This window comes from Triturus cristatus, chromosome 3_2, assembly GCF_964204655.1.
Source record: "Triturus cristatus chromosome 3_2, aTriCri1.1, whole genome shotgun sequence".
Classification (NCBI taxonomy): Eukaryota; Metazoa; Chordata; class Amphibia; order Caudata; family Salamandridae; genus Triturus; species Triturus cristatus.
In genome coordinates this window covers 1028336736-1028355779 of record NC_140584.1, presented here as the reverse complement: position 1 = coordinate 1028355779, position 19044 = coordinate 1028336736, and the positions used below count along the sequence as shown (strand labels likewise).

Genomic DNA, 19044 nt, shown 5'->3' with positions numbered 1-19044 from the left:
TGTTCTGCTGTTTTGTGGACTTTAGTGCAGCATTCAGTAGTCGATCGAGGGATGTTATGGCACGAGTTAAATTTCTGGGGGATACCCTCCACACTTCTCTCTGCAGTGATGTCACTACATCAGAAAACTTGGATGAGGATTAAAACCAGCGCTACAACAGTATCTGCAAAAATTGCAGTAAAAAATGGTCTAAAACAAGGCTGTGTATTAGCCCCACTAATTTTTCATCTTTGTACTGCTGACTTGCCTAAAGCATTGGCAGGTGCAACCTTGGTTGCCCCAAAACTGGGCGGCGTACGACTACAGATCATGCAATACGCTGATGACATGGTTATGGATCATACAAAAACAGGACTACAAAGCGCGCTCAGTGCCCTTAATACATACAACATAAAAAATAATCTTCTGATGAATGAGTCAAAAACTAAAGTTATAATTTTTGGGAAACATCAAAGAGAGAAAATCCTGTCTTGGCGAGTAGGTGGTCTACAAATAGCGACCTGCACTAGCTATAATTATCTAGGAGTCTGGTTCAATGAAAGAGCAAACCAAGTGGCCCATCTCAAATTTCTTTGGCCCAAGGGAGCTGGGGTTATACATAGTCTGAGGCGCTTGAATCTGCACTCGCACAGCCCCACTGCCGAGCCAATTTTAAGGGACTTGCATGCCAAACTGTTCCTGGCATTGTCTTATGGTCACTTGGCTTTCCCGGGCAAAATGGACTAATTCCTAGTGAATTATCAAACCATGGCCTATAAGAAAATATTTTCGGCTCCCCAGCATGCAAGGAGGGCCAGGTTGAGAGTCTAGCTGGGCCTGGCAAATGCAGATCTTCACTGCCTAGGAGACCTAATTAAATTTTACATCTACACTCTGCGTGCATCTGCTCAATCCATGAAAGAACAATTGCAATCATTGTTCACGGACGAACTCTCTCCTTGGTACAGACAGCTGCACTTGGCCATTTCCTCACTGAAGATTAAAACGATATACCTCTCTAACTCAATCATTCCCCTGTCGAATTGGAAAAAAACAATAAAAAGCCAAATTACCCTAGTGTCATTTGAGAAACGTCGCTCGGCTTCCCAAAAAGCCACTCCTCACAGCTCTGGATGCCTCGTATATCCAGGTAAAACCTCAACCATACTTTAATTACTCTCTCCAACCACAGACTCTCAATACAATTATTTATATGAGGCTGTTAGCCCTTCCAATTCACGATTTTAACCCGTTGTGGGCTCGGAGGAATGGACAGCTAACATTTAGGTTCTGTAATTATCCACATGAGTCCTTGTTACATCTGCTATGTTGTTGCCCTCATCTTGCTAACGACCGTCGACGTCTACTGGTCCCAGTCTATCGGCAAGAGTGACTGAGGCATTGCAGGGAAGCATCTGATTTGTGCTTCAGTCATAATTCATCTCAAGTTCTAGCAAGGGCTGGTAAGTTTATTATTTTCACTGCACACAGCCCAGCACTAAGAAATAGACAAGTTCTATTTTATATTGTTGTACAAATGAACTTTGTTGAAAGTTAGCTGTCGGTATCTGTAACAAAGCATTGGGACATGAAATGCTGTTTTTGGAATTGACATTTATCTTGTATTGCTAGATTTTGTGTAATCAATTTTGAATCCTTAATTTTATTAAGTACCAATATGATGTTTGTATGTTACGGTTTTTATTAACTGTATAATAAGATACAGACTCTGGAAAATAACATGTTATTGCTGCCTCACCTCTGCTCTTTCTAAACTCATTTTGAATTCCGCTCAAGGAATAATTTGTTAGTTTGTATAAGGAACTTGTGTAGAATATGTGGAACAAACTATAATTGAATCAATTACACAAGTACTTGATTGGCATGCGAGAAGTGTGCCCGTGAGCCATAGTGTTCATTAAAAATCAACGCTTCACGCTTAAAACATGTTAGGTTTTAGACTTTGATATGCAATTTGTGTGCTGGGCATCAGTCTCCTGCACACCCATTTTTGAACCCAGTCTGCCCTGTTGATTATGCGTTAAAGAGTAAGATTACACACACAGGTTGTTGCTGTGAGAAGTTGGCCTGGTATATGATGCTCACTAGTTAAAGTGATCACCTTGTACCATGCCAAGCAACCCTTATGGTGTGGTTGTAAGTCAACCTTTTCGGACTAGCTGCCCTAGTGGTAGCGTAGGCTAAGCAGTCTTTCAGGCTAAACTCGTGAAGCGTGTTAAGCCAGCTGTTTTACCAAATGCAACCCCCTTTTATACCAATGAAAGGACACCACACAGATATATATTCAAAATATATATATTTATTTCTCAAAGTAACCCCTAGTCTCTTTATGAGCACAGGACACAAATCGTCAAACAAGATTACAGTAGAATACACAGAAGTTGCACTTTATATGGATAGGCCCTGGTGGCCGCTCAAACCATATACTAAAATAGTGGTATAAGTACCACGAACAGAAAAGGGAAAAGGCCTAGGGCCTCTAGAATCGCTGGGCCTACAAGGAGCTAACTTCAGTTAGTGACCAGGAGGTCCACGGGTGGCGTGTGCAGAGCAAATAGTCACACGCGTGCTCCCATAGGGTTCAATGGGTGCGTAAAAAGTACAAAGTTACTGCAAAGAGGATCTTCCGGATGGACTAGGAACTCAAGATTTGGAACACAGGCACTAGAGATGTAATACTACACTTGGGCACAGGTGTGCCAGCTTTACCTCACCCACAGGAAGCGGGTGCATAGGCCTCGAAGTGCGTCGGGTTTCTTCTATCTGTTCCGTGGAGCCTGAAGACAAAGATGCTGCAGGCGGTCGGTCCGGGAGAGATGCAGTGGATCCAAGAGTGGATCGGAGATGTTGAAGACCTGTAAGCAGAGGGGACAGTGTTCACAGTCACTAGCCAGTGACCGGCGTGGCACCAGGTGGGTACCAGGCAATGTCGGGTGCAAACAGGAAGAAAGGTGTAGCTTGTCTCTGCAGCCACGTGGTCCCTGGAGGTCGACGATGTCCAGGAGTCGGTTCACGAGCTGTCCCACGCAGGCTCTCGCTGTCGGCGACTTGATCGAAGCAAACAAGCCTTGGCAAAAACAATCGTTGTAGGAGATGAAATAAGCTGATGGTTCTGACCAGCAAGGTCAGAAGGACTGCTCCTTTGGAGGGGAGCAAGGGCCAGTCTGGAGCAACCAGACCAGCGGTGTATTTCGTAGAGTTCGTCGCCAAGATGGCTACTAGCCAGCGGGCCAGCAACCGGTTAGGCGCGTCGAGTGGCAAAATGCAGAAGGGCCCCACGCAGATCGTGGAGATGCTGGAGGGCTCACCTTTGGTGCAGATGCTGCTCGGGTGTTGGGCTTCTCAGATCCCAAAGCACAACTTGGAGGGAGCCTCGGTTGTTGCACTTGTCAGCTTGTCGTAGTCGTTCCAAGATGGCTGGCTCCACGTGTCTCGGTGCCTCCACGGGTCTCCTCTTTTCAGGGACTGTGGATCGGGCGGTGAGAGGTCTGGAGGTCCAGGTCTTGTCAGTCTCTGGGCTCGGGCTCCGGCGGGAGGCGGCGGCAAAGCAGACGTTGATTCGCTGGATGGTGCTTGCGTTAGCAAGGTGGTCACTCCCTGACCACAGGGGAGATTGGCTTCAGTCCTCTGTGCAGCAGAGCGTCGAAGTTCCCGTCTTCTTCTTAGTGTTAAGTTGATTCCAGGATGTCTGAAGTCTTAGGACACAGCTCCTACCTTTAAGCGGATTCTAGGGGCCGGACTACCTGCTAGGTCCCTCCCTATGGGTGGGACCAGGAAGGGGGGTGGTTACACCCCCAATCCTTTGTCCAGCTCGCCCCAGGCCCGGGACTGGTGTGCCCCAGGACCGGTTTGAACTGGCATATGCACCGAGGCTCCTTGTGAGCCACAGGCATGTCTGGTTTCTTTCAAGCCCTACCTGACCAATACACAAAATCCTGTCTGGGGTGGTGCACGCACCTCCCCTGGCAGGAAACCCTTTGTCCACACCTCCCAAGCTGGAAGGACTCCCAGCAGCAGGAGGGCAGACTTGTGTCTGTGGTGGCAGCATCCATTTTGTGGAGCTGAGGCTATGTCTGATTTTACCCGGGTTTCAGGTACTGTACATGTCGTGTCCCTCTAGAAGAGTGGAATGCTAACCCCGTCGCCAGAATTGGCGAGGGGTTAGTATTCCAATTCGTATGACACCTTACTCGACATGTTTTGATAAAGCCAAACCAAAGATAGCATTTAACCGCGAGGTTCATAATGCACTTAAGAGTATATGGTATGACGATATCTGGAAACAGTAGAAGGAAGTTGTTCCGACCACTGCAGACAGGCTCAGTTCATGCCAGAGCACCATCTCACATGGAACCAAGCACTCTGCCTTCAGGATTGTTAAGGCCTGCCATAGGAGTGACTTATAGGTTACCAGGTGTCCCATTTAAGGTTAGGTATAGGTATACTACGCCTTAGTAAGAGGTGATTACACCAACTTACCCCAGCTGAGTGATCAGCCAGTTGTGTCAAATTGTTAGGCCAAGCCTGGGGTGGCATAATACATGCTTCAGCCCCTGGCAGGCCTTGGGTACACCAATGCCCTGGGTACCTAGTGTACACTGGTACAGGGGCTGACAGGGTGATCCACTTCCAATTGGTTATGCACCTAGGGTGCATAGTTTTGATTTAGTAGAGAGAACAGCAGGCTGGGGGTCTGATTGGCAGGCCCACAGCCTCAATATGTCAAAAACCAGTGAAGCAAAAAGCAAAAATTTGGGGTGACCATAGGATAGCAGACCCTACTCTCCTACAGTTGCCTACTATGTAAAATCCCGTAACCAACCAGTGTGTTGTGTGTGGTGCAATTCCCCCCCCCCCCCGCCCTTTCCAGTTGATGGCGAACATTTGTCAGCAGCCGTCTTTCTCACTCTTGGTTATTTCTTTCTCACTTTGACGCAGGTGCGCAACACCCATAGGGCTAAAAGGGCTTCAGACCCCCCCCCCCCCCCCCACCCTCCCTCCCCATATGTGTCTTAGCACGTGCTGCGGTAGGCTTGACAGGGCAGTGTCTCGAGTCTTCTCTCCGCTCCGGCATGGTCGAGGTTTTCACCAGTCTTTAAAGACCATTTTCATATTTACATCCATTTGTATTCTGGTTACCGAGGCTGTTTTTTTCTGGTTTCTGTACCCACTGGGCCCCCACTCTGCCTATTCTTTTGCCTTCATGAGATTATGCATTTCGTGAAAAGGAATATAAAGTTGGGTTGCCAAAAGAAAAATGCCTGCCATGTGGTGTTTAAAGAGCCTGCAAAGACCTAATCTTGACACTAGATAGTGTTATAAATAAAGTATGTATTCATTTGTAATGTGACTTTTCTGACTTTGTTCCCTTTAATTCTGTCATGGATCATTCAGGCAGCCCTTGAAAACAATTAAAAGGGCTTTCTATTCATGTTTGCCGTTTGAAGTATGCACAGATAAGTGCTGAAACTACAGCTTAAGGTGACTGTTTATTTTTGTACCGTCTGGAACATCAAAATGAGCTGGCAACCCTAATCATAAGACTGGAAGTCTGTTGCAGGATCAGCACATTATTATTTATTTTTTTGTAAATCTTTTTATTAAACACATGGTAATAAAATTGCACATTTCATAAGGAAGGGATATACATCATATTCACATGAGGATCCCTCTAATCAAACATTTATCGGGTACAGTAGTCTATTGACTCATCATAACTTTCTAGTTCTTCGTTATCAGGGGGGAAGAAGGTGGGGATGGTATTACCGGCTGTTCATAAATATTCCCCCTCTATACATTTCACTTTTCCAATATTTGTATCCATTTTTTCAGGCATCCTCTTGATATATACACTTTCTTTCTCTCTCTTCTCCCCCCCCCCCCCCCTTTCCCCTGAACAGGATCAGCACATTATTTGTTTCCTCCACCCTCGATCCCTGAATAATGCCATAAAAGCAATAGTTTAACATCTATCGTAAACCCTACGCCAGCCCTCAACATGCTGAGTTACTTCAAGTGTCTGGGAATGAACCCTGCATTCAGACAACACACTCCTCATTCTCGCCCGCACTGATCCCCCTGCACTCGCACTGATCCCCCTGCACTCGCACTGATCCCCCTGCACTCGCACTGATCCCCCTGCACTCGCACTGCACTTGTGCAGTTCACCCTGTACCGCACACTACTTGCCCTGCACTTATGTGACACTTCACTCGCCTGTTTCTCTCACTGCTGAATCTGCAATCTCATTCAAACTATCCCATCACTGACCATGCATTAATTCGTCCCACTCTGCACTTACATCCACACCCAAATTCATATGGTCACATCAGTCACTCCTCTTACCATACACTCACACTATTGCATCACTCACATGGGCACTCCTGCGCAGATGGTTAATGTGCCTGCTACAAAGAACATGTACCATGCAGATCACAGAACTGAGTGTGAGTAAGCTATGAGTAGTATTATAAAAAACAGAAATGTTTTGTCAGAAAGGTGCTATAGCGATGAGGTGCATTGTTGGTGAGTGGTAGTGCGGGAATTTATGGAGAAGCGGGAAATGCGGAAGGGATGCCAAAAAAGACTTTTGCACCATGTACAACCAGTGCTAGTGCCAGCACTGGCTGAGAGTGCTAGCCCCCACCCTCCCCTGGGGGGTTTCCCAGTGTCGGGTAGGTACAGTTTCACCCTCAGCGGCACAGGGTTAGCCGGGTGCAGAGAGAGTTAGGCCCTATGTTATCCTATGAGAGGTAGGGGGGGCCTTGGTTGGTGGCTGCTGACTAGCAGGTCACGCGGCTGTGGGAGCTGGGCTCCTGGTCACTTGCTCAGGGTAAATGGGGAAGTAGATAGGTGCAAAGGTTGCACTGCCCGGGCCACTCAGTCGGCTGGGTGCAGGGTGCTTTTGAGCCTTAGGGCGCTCAATTGATTTCAATGGGAAAGCTCCGGTTTAAAAAGACTGCAAGCTCGGCGACGAAGATTCTTCAGGTGCCACCACCACTTCGAGAGGCAAGTTGGGTAGTTGGAGGATAGGTAGGTACCCCGGGATTGGGCACAGGGGGCAGTGGGGTGCCGGGTGCAGGGGTGCCTTTTGGTGTCGGGAAATCTTACCCTCTGTTGATCGCAGTTGGGCGGGGGCAACTGGTTCTGAGGCTGCAGGCGTCTTCAGGACTGTCGAGGGAAGTCCTTGGGTGCCGGACTCTGCATCACAGTAGCCGGGGTGTCTTCCTCGTTGTCTTTGTTCACTCCGGCACAGGCCAGGCTTGGTGGGTGCATAGTGTGAAGGGTTCGCGGATCCGGGCTGATGCCAGGGATTAGAAGTAGATTTTGAGTAGAGCCTCTACTCATGGGTGTCCCAGGGGTTTAGAGCCAAAAGGTAGCCAGGTCCTCCGGGGTTTGTGAGGTTGCTGGCCACAAGAGATGCCGGGTTGGAGCAGGTTCGAGGGTCGACAGGCCGGTAGGGCTGGGGCCAAAGCAGTTGGTGTCTTCCTCTTCTTAGCAGCTGCAGGGCAGGTCTTATTTCTTCTTGCTCCTCTTCGAATTTTGGAATCTGGGGAAGGAAGGTTCAGGGTGCCTCTAAATACTAGATTTAGGGGTGTTACAGGTAGGTGAAGGGCAGGGACCAATGGGTCCCTGTCCCGGGGTGGGTACACCCCCTATCCTGCCTCTCTCCTGTGGGAGGGGGACAGTAGCCTAGTCCTGATTGGGCAGGGCTTCCCATCTTCAAGATGGCGAGAGCCCGGAGATGTGCTTCGCCTCGCCTCCCCCACCTGAGGGGTGGGGTTGGCAGGCTGGCGCATCCCCTGTCCTTATTTGGGGTTTCTGGCCAAGCTTCCCGCCAGAGTGGGGGGTTGCAGTGGCCTGGGGAAGTTCACGGAGGCGGCATGCCTTTGAAGTTTCCCCCTGTCCATCCTGGAGGAGGAGATCTAGCACCTCGCCCAGGATGTGCATTGTTGCAGGCCCAGGAGAGCAGGGGCTCTCCTACCCAGGGGTCCAGCAACATGTCTGCTGTGTGGCAGCCTCTCAGACCAGATATGGATTGTAGGCTAGGTTTCAGGGGGCATCTCTATGATGCCCTCTAGGGAGCTTGGTACATTAAATCCCACACTGGCATCAGTGTGGGTTTAATGTGCTGAGACGTTTGATACCAAACTTCTCAGTCTTCGGTGTTGCCATTATGGTGCTGTGGAGTTTGTGTTTGACGAGCTCTCAGCACCATGTACCCTTAAATGGCAGCACTGCACTTACAGTGCCCAGAAATGGGCCTGGGTACTGTAGGGGCACAGGGCTCCTACTCCTGGGCCCACACCACTGGCATAGGGCACCCAGTGGGGTAGCTGATGTATGCCAGGGCAGTGTAGGTGGTGGGCATGGCACACAGGGATGTGTGCCATGTCGACTTTGTTTTGTCTTGTACCCAGACACTCAGCCTGCAAGGGCTGTGTGTGTGTGTGTGTGTGTGTGTGTGTGTGTGTGTGTGTGTTAGGGTACAGGGCCTCTAAGGGTGGCACAATGAGTGCTGCAGCCCTTGGAGGCCTACCCTGGTCACAAGGCCCTGGGTACCTAGGGTACCATTTACCAGGGGCTGACATGTGGCCAGGGTTTGCCAATTTGGGTTTTAGGTTTTTAGGGAAGGAACATAGGCCCTGGGCACCTGATTGGCAGTAGTCCAGGGCACACTCAGTCAAAGTACATTCAGCAATTCAGCAAAAAGTGGGGGCATACCATGCAAGAAAGATGGCACTTTCTCACAGTTAGTTGCTGCAAAGTCTTAAGAACTGGACTACTTTTGGACCAAGTAAGTGGGATGGAAAAGTGTGCTCATCTTCAACGCAGCTTCCTCTTTTTATTTTTTTCCGTTACTTTTTAGTTGAATGCGAAACGTATAGCTGAACATACTGATTAGTATACAATTACACTATTAGGTATCAACGGTCAAGGCACCTATTTTTTTTTATTTTTTTAAGCAGATTTTTTGGGCATTTGATTTTTATACAGTTCCCTTGGTTTCATATTAAGACATTTACATATCCATATAATTAGGCTAATGTTCTCTTCCTTTTTTCTGCTTTAATATATTTTTGTACATGGAAAAACATCTCAACAGTTAACTGGTTCCAACTCCCATTCCCCTTCCCCCTAACGAGTCGCTTCATTCTTAGCTTATATTTTCCGGCGTTTTGTATTTGCTTCTTGCTCTATATGCTCTATCTTTGTCTGGGGTCTGCATGTGGTGAGGGGGGGGGTCTTGCAACCTTTATCCTACCTTATTCCCTCTGTGTCCCCCATCTTCTTGTCCCTTTCTGGTAACGGCAAATGGTCAAGGCACCTATCATGTAACATTAATGAACAGGGCAACCGGATCCAGTTGGTTGAGTGCGGACCTTGTTGGAGACAACCTACTTCCCACATTCTTCAGCAGGCACGAGGTCAGGCAAATTTCCTTTCGTTGCACCTCCGAGTCGCAAGGCTGAGTGACTGCATAGGCAGAGCTTGCTCGCCACAGGTGCTCTGTATCCTCATCAGTCTACATTCCCTTATGTCGACTGTGACTCCGGGATTATCGCTGCTTCCTCACCCTGCCCTCCTGCATTTCCAGATAGTAAACAAGCACCCCCAAATGTCTTTAGGCCGAGAGTGAATTGGCGGCATCTGCCAGTATTCTTCAAGATTCTCTTGACGGTAGACTGTATCCTTCAGCCACGTCTTCGCCCCAGAGACAGCTCATCAATGCAGCTTCTGCTTAAAAACAAGCATTGGTAAAAGCATTAGGTTTCGCCTGTGTGATTAAGAATCTGTTAGTTGTAGTTTGCAGCGTAGTTGTACAATATAAGTAACAAAGTCTGTTAAAGTGTTATGACTTGCTTAAGTACAAAAAGGCACTATATTGTGCTGTTACTAGTGGTTTCGTTCAGGTAAGTAAGAGCAAAACTTTGAAAAATGAAAGAGGGAAATAATGGAAGTAATTGAAATAACAGCAATATTATGTGTTTAGAGGAGTTCAGACAACTTATGGCCCCGGCAGCACCAATAAAATCATGGCCCTAGTGCTTGCTAGATAACTGCACTTGTCTGCCCGTTTAGTTGTATAATTTAGCAATATTCTGCACTTGGAGCTTTCGGACCTGGCGCCACTGCACCTGCTATATCATTCAAATTGAGCCCCATTATAACTACAAGATCACTGCAATTGTTTATGCCTGTATCGTAGTAAAATATAGCAATACTAGCTGTATAGAGTTCTGACAACTTTTAGGCCTGGTGCTGATGCACTTGCTGTACCATTCAAATTATAACCCTGTTGTCCGCAAGTAACCTGCTCTTGTGACTGCCTGCTTAGGAATAAACTAAAACCAGATTTGGTCTTTAATGGGGTACCTGAAGCGTTTGGTTCTGGTGCCACTGCACCATTGAAATATTGACCCTAGTGCTTGCTAGATAACTGCACTTGTGACTGCCTGTTTAGTTGTAAAATATGAGTATTATGTGTTTAGAGGCATTCTAACAACTTTTGGACCCGGTGCCACTGCTCCTTTCAATTGCAAGTTAATTGCACTTCTGGCTGCCTGTTTAGTGGTAAAATATCACATAGCTCTTGTATAAACTCTATTTTTAACGTAAAATGTTAAACAGCATTTAGAATTTGATGATAACCAAGTAGATTATGTTGTAAAAAAATCAAGTCTACAAAGTGCAAAGAAAGGTGCTGAGGCATGAAGGAAATGCCACAAACGTTCTAAGGCTAAAGCATCTGCTTTACACAACTAAGTAATAAAAAGCAAGCATTCCAGCATACTGTTAGAAGCTGTACCTTTTATGTGCTAAGAGTTCTAATCTTGACAGTGAATGGGCGTACGCTGTGTTAACAGCTTTAGTAGAAGTATCCTGAATGTGTGCAGCCAGGGGAATTTAAAATAAAAAAATAAAATAAAAACAAAAAAAGTACCACACAAGCGAATGACCACAATAATTCGGCTATGGGAACTGATGAGAGCCCTCTTTTAGATCTATTAAATACAAGCAATGTCACAAGGGTTGTGAGGGCAAAATCTAAGAAGATAGTTCTTTTGTAAGGTGATAAACCTATATAAGGTAGAATACAGGCCATAAGTTTGACTGCCTTCCATTGGTTTTCAGCTGGGGAAAATTACACTCTTTCAAAACACTTAGTAGAGCACTAAATATTTGGTAGTGTTTGTTTTATTTTTATTCAGTTTCAACTTGTAGTATTGCAGCATGAAATTTCTGGAGTTACGTTTTCTTTTGTTGTACCCTGTGACCTCATCACCCCCTAAGTGACAAAACAAATGAATCACTTTAATTGCACATAATTTCTTACAAATGATTAAAATATTTTGTTAATTCACATACTATGCTTTAGTGCTATTGCAGCTGCTATGTCAAGAATTGTTTCCTGTGTGGGCTTGCTGAAATGTGTGCAAACATGTACTCTACTTTTCGTATTTATCACACCTTGATGGTTCCACTGGCCAGGTTTGAGGATGTCATGAATTGATTGTGACAGATTATCCTAGTTTGAGAAACTATAGGGCACTGCTTGTTGTACTGAATATTCTTTAAATGTTTTTAATTTTTAACACAATTTATGATTCTTGGAAGTACCAACGTATAGAATTGATTTTGCAGATTGAAAGTCCCTATAAGCCGCTTTACTGTCCAAAACAAAAATAATTAATCACTGCTAATTCTTATTGCAGGTTGTTCTTTTAAGCGACTGGATAACCAAGTAAATGCTGCAGTGGGTGTTCCCATTAAGTAAAAAAGTAACTTTGTAATTTAAATAGGTTTATTTTCCTTAACTGCTGCTTCATTAGAGAATATGAGGCCCGTCTGGAGAAGTATGGACAGCGCATTTGGACATGCAAGAGCACAGGGAGCAGCCAGCTCACGCACAAGGAAGCCTGGGAGGAAGAGGAAGAAGTATCTGAACTGTAAGTGCTTAAACTTTGGAACAGTCTTGAATCTTTTTAATTTTACAGATCAGTCTTGATTGTCAAATAGGTATAGAAAGAGACCCCTTATTTGCTTTACTTGCACTCTTAAGGATAGCACTTGCAGCAATATAGGCTGTCATCAAGCCTACCAAACCAGAGTAGTACTTCTACTTTTTCTATACATTATTGCATTACAGGTTGTAGCAGTGGATGCTGAACGTTTGAGTATTGCTGAAAGAGGCAGAACAGCCTTTACTTGCCCCGTACAGCCTAAAGTATTTTAGGAGCTTAAAATTCGTTTACAAAAAAAACTACTTGTCCAAAGGAGTAAATGCTCCAGAACTCTACTTGCACTGCAAAGAGAACCACCTGTTCCACCTACCCCCTACATCACCTAGCCGGGCCATCAAAGAATGTACTTTTGGTTTTAAATAGTGTAGACTGCTTTCCAAACAGCAGAGCTTTTCATTCGGAGAAGATTCCAACTGGGAGATGGGTGTCTCTTACGAATTTACATGTTATACGGGCAAAGCAATTTCACGTATTTCCATGACCTGCTTAGGCATAAGTTATTCACAAAGAAAATAAAATACATTCACAAACACCCACCTGAATCATGTTGGTATCTACATATACTTGGGCTCCAGGTAGGACTCGGATGTGGATATGAATGTTAAATGTGCATATTTCTTCCACTGGCACAGTGATGGAGGCCTTCTCCCTCTTCTGGGGAGGGTTGGAATTGAGATGGAGGTTTCAGTCCCCTTTTGAACCAAGCATCTGTAGCACAAGATCAATGAAGGTTTGTGTCTCATGGTATATGCAATGAATCCATTATAAAATCATCTATGAATTTTTAGCATTGAAATATTCCACTGTGATGCAATTCTCCATAATGCGCAAACTCTTTGTTTAGTTAAGAATCCATTAAACATACTGAAACGCACCCATTACACATATTGTGAAATGCTCATTTCAGATATATTTGAAATGGATACATTTCAGTTGCAGGAGTGGCGTCTTTCAAGGGTAAGATTAAACATGATTTTATAATAGAAATATGGCATCTACATGTCCCCCCCCCACCCCCTCGCCCTTGCTGCAGGACAGATCTGCATTGCTCTTGTGCTGAAGAACACAGTCTTTGGCTGATGAGACTTTGCCCTACCAACACACATAATCAGTGTTTGATAAGCGCCACTACTCACCCGTGAGGGTTTCAAGGGGGTGGTGTGGCTGCAGGAGGGAGGGGCTGTAGGTGGGAGGGGCTGCAGGTCCTGATGGGTGCTGAGGTTTAGTTGAAGAGCCAGGTTTTGAGATCCTTCCTGAGTTGGGTCAGCGACTGGGACAGCCTGAGGTGGAAAGGCAGGGTGTTCCATGTTTTAGCAGCGAGTTAGAAGGATCCTTCTCCAGTTCTGGCCTTTTGGATCTAAGGGCCGGTGGCGAGGGCCAGTTCGGTGAAGCGGAGGTGCCTGTTGGGTATGTGGAATGAGAGGCGGTGGTTCAGTTATGCTGGTCCAGCATTGTGGAGGGCTTTTGTAGGCATGTGAAGAGCTTGAATGTGACTTTTTCTGATTGGGAGCTAGTGGAGTTCTTGCAGGTGTTGGGGAATGTGGTTGCGGCGTGGAATGTTAAGTACCAGTCTGGCTGCAGTTTTCTGAGGAGTTTCTGGGTGACTCCTGGGTAGTGTGTTGCTGTAGTCTGCTGCTGAGTGCATGGGTTACTGTCTTCTGGCCTCAGTGGGGATCCCTCTGAAGGTCGATTCTCTAAATTCCACTGAGAGAAAGGCAATTAAGCAGCGCAAAAGGTCGCTGTAGGTGTCATCCTTGGAGGTGAGTGCAATGTTAAGTTTCTCCATGCCCACGATTTACCATAAGCAGTGGATCCAAACCGGATGTATCGGGTTTTTATCTGTGCCTCAATGTGCTAAAATGTTCTGAAGGACGGCCCCCAGTGCAAGCTAAGGATGTAATCTGCTGGATTTTAGTGGAAATGTCAGGGCATTTGGGAGCCCCAAACTTACATATGCAGAAAATTGTGGGAGCTCTGTGTTCAGGTGTGTATTATTTCTGTTAGGACTGTATCCCAATACTGTGTGAGTTGGAGCAATCCCAGTGGAGGTGAAGGAGCATCCCTGGGGGACCCACAGCCTCTCCAGCACACAGCGCTTCTGGTAGGGTTGCCTCTATGAAGGCGCACAGGCATAAGGTAACAGTATGTCGCTATTTTAGTGGCAGTCTTGAAGCTAGCTTTATGACACACTGTGGCTTTCCCTGTAATATATCTCCTCACTCTTTCTACCTCAGTTGTCGACCCAATTCAGTTTCCTAGCGCCTTTTCCCCACTGTCTTTGCCAGTGGGATGGCTTGTTGGGAGTATTTCATACAGTTCTGCAATGAGATGCTTATCCAGAGTTTTTGTTATCAGCCACGCTTCGAACGTATTGAGGACCCAAGGCGCATAGTCCGATGCTGGAGCCAGTGTCGAACTTGTAGATAATGCGTTCGCTCTTACTCCGGCAGCTCGTAGTCTGTCTGCAACTGGTCAAAGGGGAGAAGGCCCTTCCTGTCCAAAGAGCATCTGGCGCTTTGCCACAACTGAAAGCCTCTCTGGTCCAGACCCAGTGAAAAATCTGAGTTGTCTAATTTTGGCATTCAGCGGGAGGGAAATGAAGATAGGCCTACCTGTAGCTACTCAATTCCACGCATCAAGCGTGGCCTTAGTATTCGGTGATGAGCATGGCCCCCATGATTGCAGCAACGTCTGCAGAAATGGGACTTTCCGCAGATGCAGGCCTGTGACCTCACGGTCCATAAACAAGTGTTTTCTTAGATTCCTCCCTGGTCCATTCCACCACATAGTGAAGCAGGGCAGCCTGATGGTAGATGAGGAGGTTTGGGATACGAAGGCCTCCCTCCCTCTGATCTATACCCCTGATCTTGTTCCATTCTAGGTCTTCCCGTCTGCCCAGATTAACCTATTCACCTTCCCCTCCAATGTCTGAATCACCCCTGAAGTAGGTTATATCGGAAAGGTTTGGAATAAGAGCAATATATTCGAGGCAAGTGTGCTATAGATACATATGCTTTGCTTAAGTCTGCCATCTAGTGTTGGGCTTGAATGACTACGTTGTTTTTGTTCCAAGACGTTTTCTACGAGTCACAAGGGTGTGATGACTCCTCTTGGGAATACTGCACATGGTCAACGACACCATCTTCAGATTGTTTTTTTTTTTTTCGTCCGCAGACTGGTTCGGATGCAGTATCTTGTGGTCCGGTGTGTGTATATATACCTCGACGGGATTTCGATCGGCATAGTATACATCTCATACGAAATTTTGTAGCTCGTCTTTGGCCTACGGGCCATCCCCGTCCGGGCAATACTTTTCCCTTTCTAACAAGATCGAGAATGACCTACTAATGGAACCCGTTCTTTTTCTGTCTGAAATGCTTCTCCAAATACCCTCACACCAACCAACATCCCTTTTGCAACTTATGTCTCTCACCCGAACATCGAGAGGACACCTGTGAGGCTTGTAAGTCTCTTTGGTCTAAAAAGACTCTTTGAGATTGAAGGACTCGACGATGAGATTCAGCCCAAGCAAATGGATGATGTCCCCAAAATCTTTGGTTGACAAGAGGAGGAAGAGGCTTCAGCGGCAAAAGAAGAATCCCTTTCCATACATAATTCCGAGTCTCATTCGGAAGAGGACTCTCCCACTCTTTAGCCAGCACAAAAAAAAGTACAGCGAGTACTTCCACCCCTGCTGTGAAATCCAAATCCTCAGCCTCCCTTGAGAAAACTGCTCATGGGCTGCCACTGAACACAACCCATGGTGCGCACCGAAAACATGACTCTGTACCCCCGCCCTCTGGCTCAGCTCTGAAACCTTGGCCCACAGCATGGGCACCTGTAACCCTTCCATCCTAGACCAACACATCTCACTCTTCGGTCTTGGCACCGATTTAAAGACTTGTCATTTCGGAATCTAACCTTCCAGTAAAGACCAAGTTGCCTCCACTGAAAAGCTTTGTTTTCGGCCAGAAATCTCCCCCGCAGCCAATCCTCGAGCAATTTAACCAAAGGCTCGATTTTAAACAAAAAACTCTGCAAATTCATCTAGGAACAAGAAAATTGTGGCATAGCCACCAAAACAACAAACTCCTAATAAGCAGTTGAGTTTCGAGGAGGCTTTGGATGTTCCTGTTCAACCCTTAAAGAAGAAAAGAAAGGATGCTGCAACTAGTCCATTGCACATTCCCATTCCTTCTTCACCTGTGCCACAATCGACGCCTCCATCCACCTCACTCGCCTCAATTGTCTGAGGCCGGTAATATGTCTCCTCAGTCAACAATAGATGAGGATCAAGACATCCCAGATAACGCACAACCAGGAGATCCTTGGGAGGATTATAATACTGATCCTCATCTTGACACTGATCCTGACTTACACCCTAGCCGTCCCTCACCACCTGATGATGCATCTGCTTATCAGGATCTCGTAGCCAGAGCAGCCACTTTCCGTCGGGTACCATTATATAAGGACTCGATAGAGGAGGATTTCCTCTTTGGAACTTTATCTAATACACAAAGAAGGGCACAATGCTTACCTCTTATAAAGGGTATGGCACTTCATGCAGATACAAGTTTCAAACACCCAGTCAAAGCAAGAATAATTACTCCTCGCATTGATATAAAAAAAACACAAACCACCACCTTTTAGGCCCTATTTTTATTAGAGGTCTATTAACTCCTGATTCTTCGGTAGTAGCCTTTTTCCTAGCAATGGATAACTGTCAAACAATTAGAGAAGCACCACCATCAGAAAAAGAATCCAAACTTATGTATGCCTCTGGTAAGTCTAGCAGCACAAGCACCTAATCATTGGAGTACAGCTAATAGCCAAGCATTACAAACAAAGTACGAGAGTGCCTACTGGGACGAAATAGAGGGCCTTCTCCAATATCTTCCAGAGGAGCACAGAAAAAGAGGGCAAGACATTGTTAAGGAAAACTTATCACCAACCACTCTATTAAATGTGCATTAGATGCAGCTGTCGCTGCTGCTAGGAGTATAAATACTAGTGTCCTAAAAAAGACATGCATGGTTAAATGTGTCTGGTATCAAACCTGAGGTACAACAGACCATATTGAACCTCCCTTTTGACAAAGAACATCTCTTTGGGCCCCGGGTGGACACAGTCTTTGAAAAAACTGAAAAAGGACACAGAGATAATCCATGGAAGCTTTACAAATAAACTCCTACAGAGGTTCCTTTCGTAGGTCTAGTTTTAAACAAGGGGCACGGATATCTTCCACAGATACCTCTGATGCCCGATACCTTCGTGTCAAACTCGTGCTATTTAAAACTCCACCAAAAAAAACCAAGCATTTGCAATGCAATAGGTCTTGCATTTACGCGAGTTTGAGCAATTGACATTGCAAAAAATGCCTTTTATGTTTGTTTTAAAAACCTATATAAAAGGCTTTGTTATTTACAATGCCAATAGCTGAAACTCTTGTAACTGGGAGACCTATTGCATTGCAAATGCTTGTTTTGTTAGGCACGGGGAGATTAAGCGATTTACCCAGAATCACAGGAAGTTGAGCGTCCTTGCCGAGCTTAAACCCGGTTCTGTAACTTCGAGGTTGACCACACTAGCTGTTAGATTCAGATGACTTCCTTGCATTAGTACATAAATATTTATTGGGGGTACAAAAAGCACATCAGTTCTCCGGCCTATAATTTTAACTTTCGTTCATAAACTCTATCGGGATCTGACTCGAAGAGTGAGCGTGAATGTGTGTGAAGCACCAGCCTGTAATCTTGATGATCGAACAGTGAATGAGTTTAGCACCATCACTTGATATCCATGAGTAACCGAAGTCCCTAGGAGCTCTTTTCTCAGTCATGGTGTAACACACACATTTGTGACTTGTCCTTTGTCGATCTCTCTGGCTCGGACAGCTTCACCAGCACACACTGTAATGGGCAGGCAAAAGATACTGTCATAAAAGGCGTCCATTTAAATTTATATTTTTTTATTGACATTTTCTCTCATTGCAAAACAACAACAATGAATATCAATTAGATGCATAAGCATTTCCCAATAAACAGCAGCGTGTCCAGTCATCAGTAAAGCGGAATCTAACAATGCTATCGTATGTCGGAGCATTATCGCACATCCCGTCCCACCCCTCCAACCACATATCCGGCCTTGTGTAATCATTGTGAGTCAGAGAGCGATAGTCCATAGTGTGCCAGCCAAGGCTTCCGTATTAAATGTTTTGGGGCAGCCCCGTGCTTTGTATGTTGTCTTCTCATCTAGCATATACATGCCCATGCTCTTTCTCCACTCAACAAGAGATGGTCCCTCAGCGACCCCCCCCCCCCCCCCCCCCACTCCCCCTCCCCCATTTCCTGGCTACATCCCGTTTCGCGACCACCAACCCAGCTGCAGCAGGACCAACCCAGGCCAAGGGAGGTCAATATCTGTGGATATTCCCAATAGGACAAACGAGGGGGTGAGTGTGATCTCCACCCCCAGGACACTCCATCTCCCCCCCATCAGTCATCCAATACCTTTGAATCTCGGAGCACTCCCAAACCGTATGATAAAATGTACCTTCCGACCCTAGACAACGCAAGCATGTGGGTGTTTCAGCCCTTCCAATGCGGTGCCACCGCGCTCTATTGTAGTATGCCCTGTGTAAATATTTGTACTGAATTAGCCTGAGGCGCGACCTGATGGTTACTTCGCGGGGATGCATCAATGCCCTCTCCCAGTCCAAATCATCCATCTCCCCCCATCTCCGATTCCCTTCTCCTTCGCAGCTTCTGTAATGTATCTGGTTTGTTGTTTATGATTGTTCTATACGTCCAGGAGACTGCTTTTTCTGCTATCTCTCCTATCAAGAGTCGTCCCTCTAAGGGTGCATATTCGGGGATACCAGCAGTGTCTAAGCCCTGTGCCTGCCAGGCATGTTTAAATTGTAAATATTTGTAGTATTGAGTAGAGATCATGTCATATTCCGTCTGTAGACGTGCAAAAGTGACTAACTCTTTACGGTGTAGTATGACTTTAAATTGTG

The 19044-nt window shown here is 46.0% G+C and overlaps 1 protein-coding gene across 1 annotated transcript in view; it reads left to right on the top strand.

Annotated features, from left to right (window-relative positions):
• BAZ1B (bromodomain adjacent to zinc finger domain 1B) overlaps nucleotides 1-19044 on the top strand; it is a 314567-nt gene that overhangs the window by 19530 nt on the left and 275993 nt on the right. The window contains exon 2 of the mRNA XM_085649665.1: nucleotides 11835-11951. Within this exon, the coding sequence (XP_085505791.1) occupies nucleotides 11835-11951 (117 nt within the window). The remainder of the gene's footprint in view (nucleotides 1-11834; nucleotides 11952-19044) is intronic.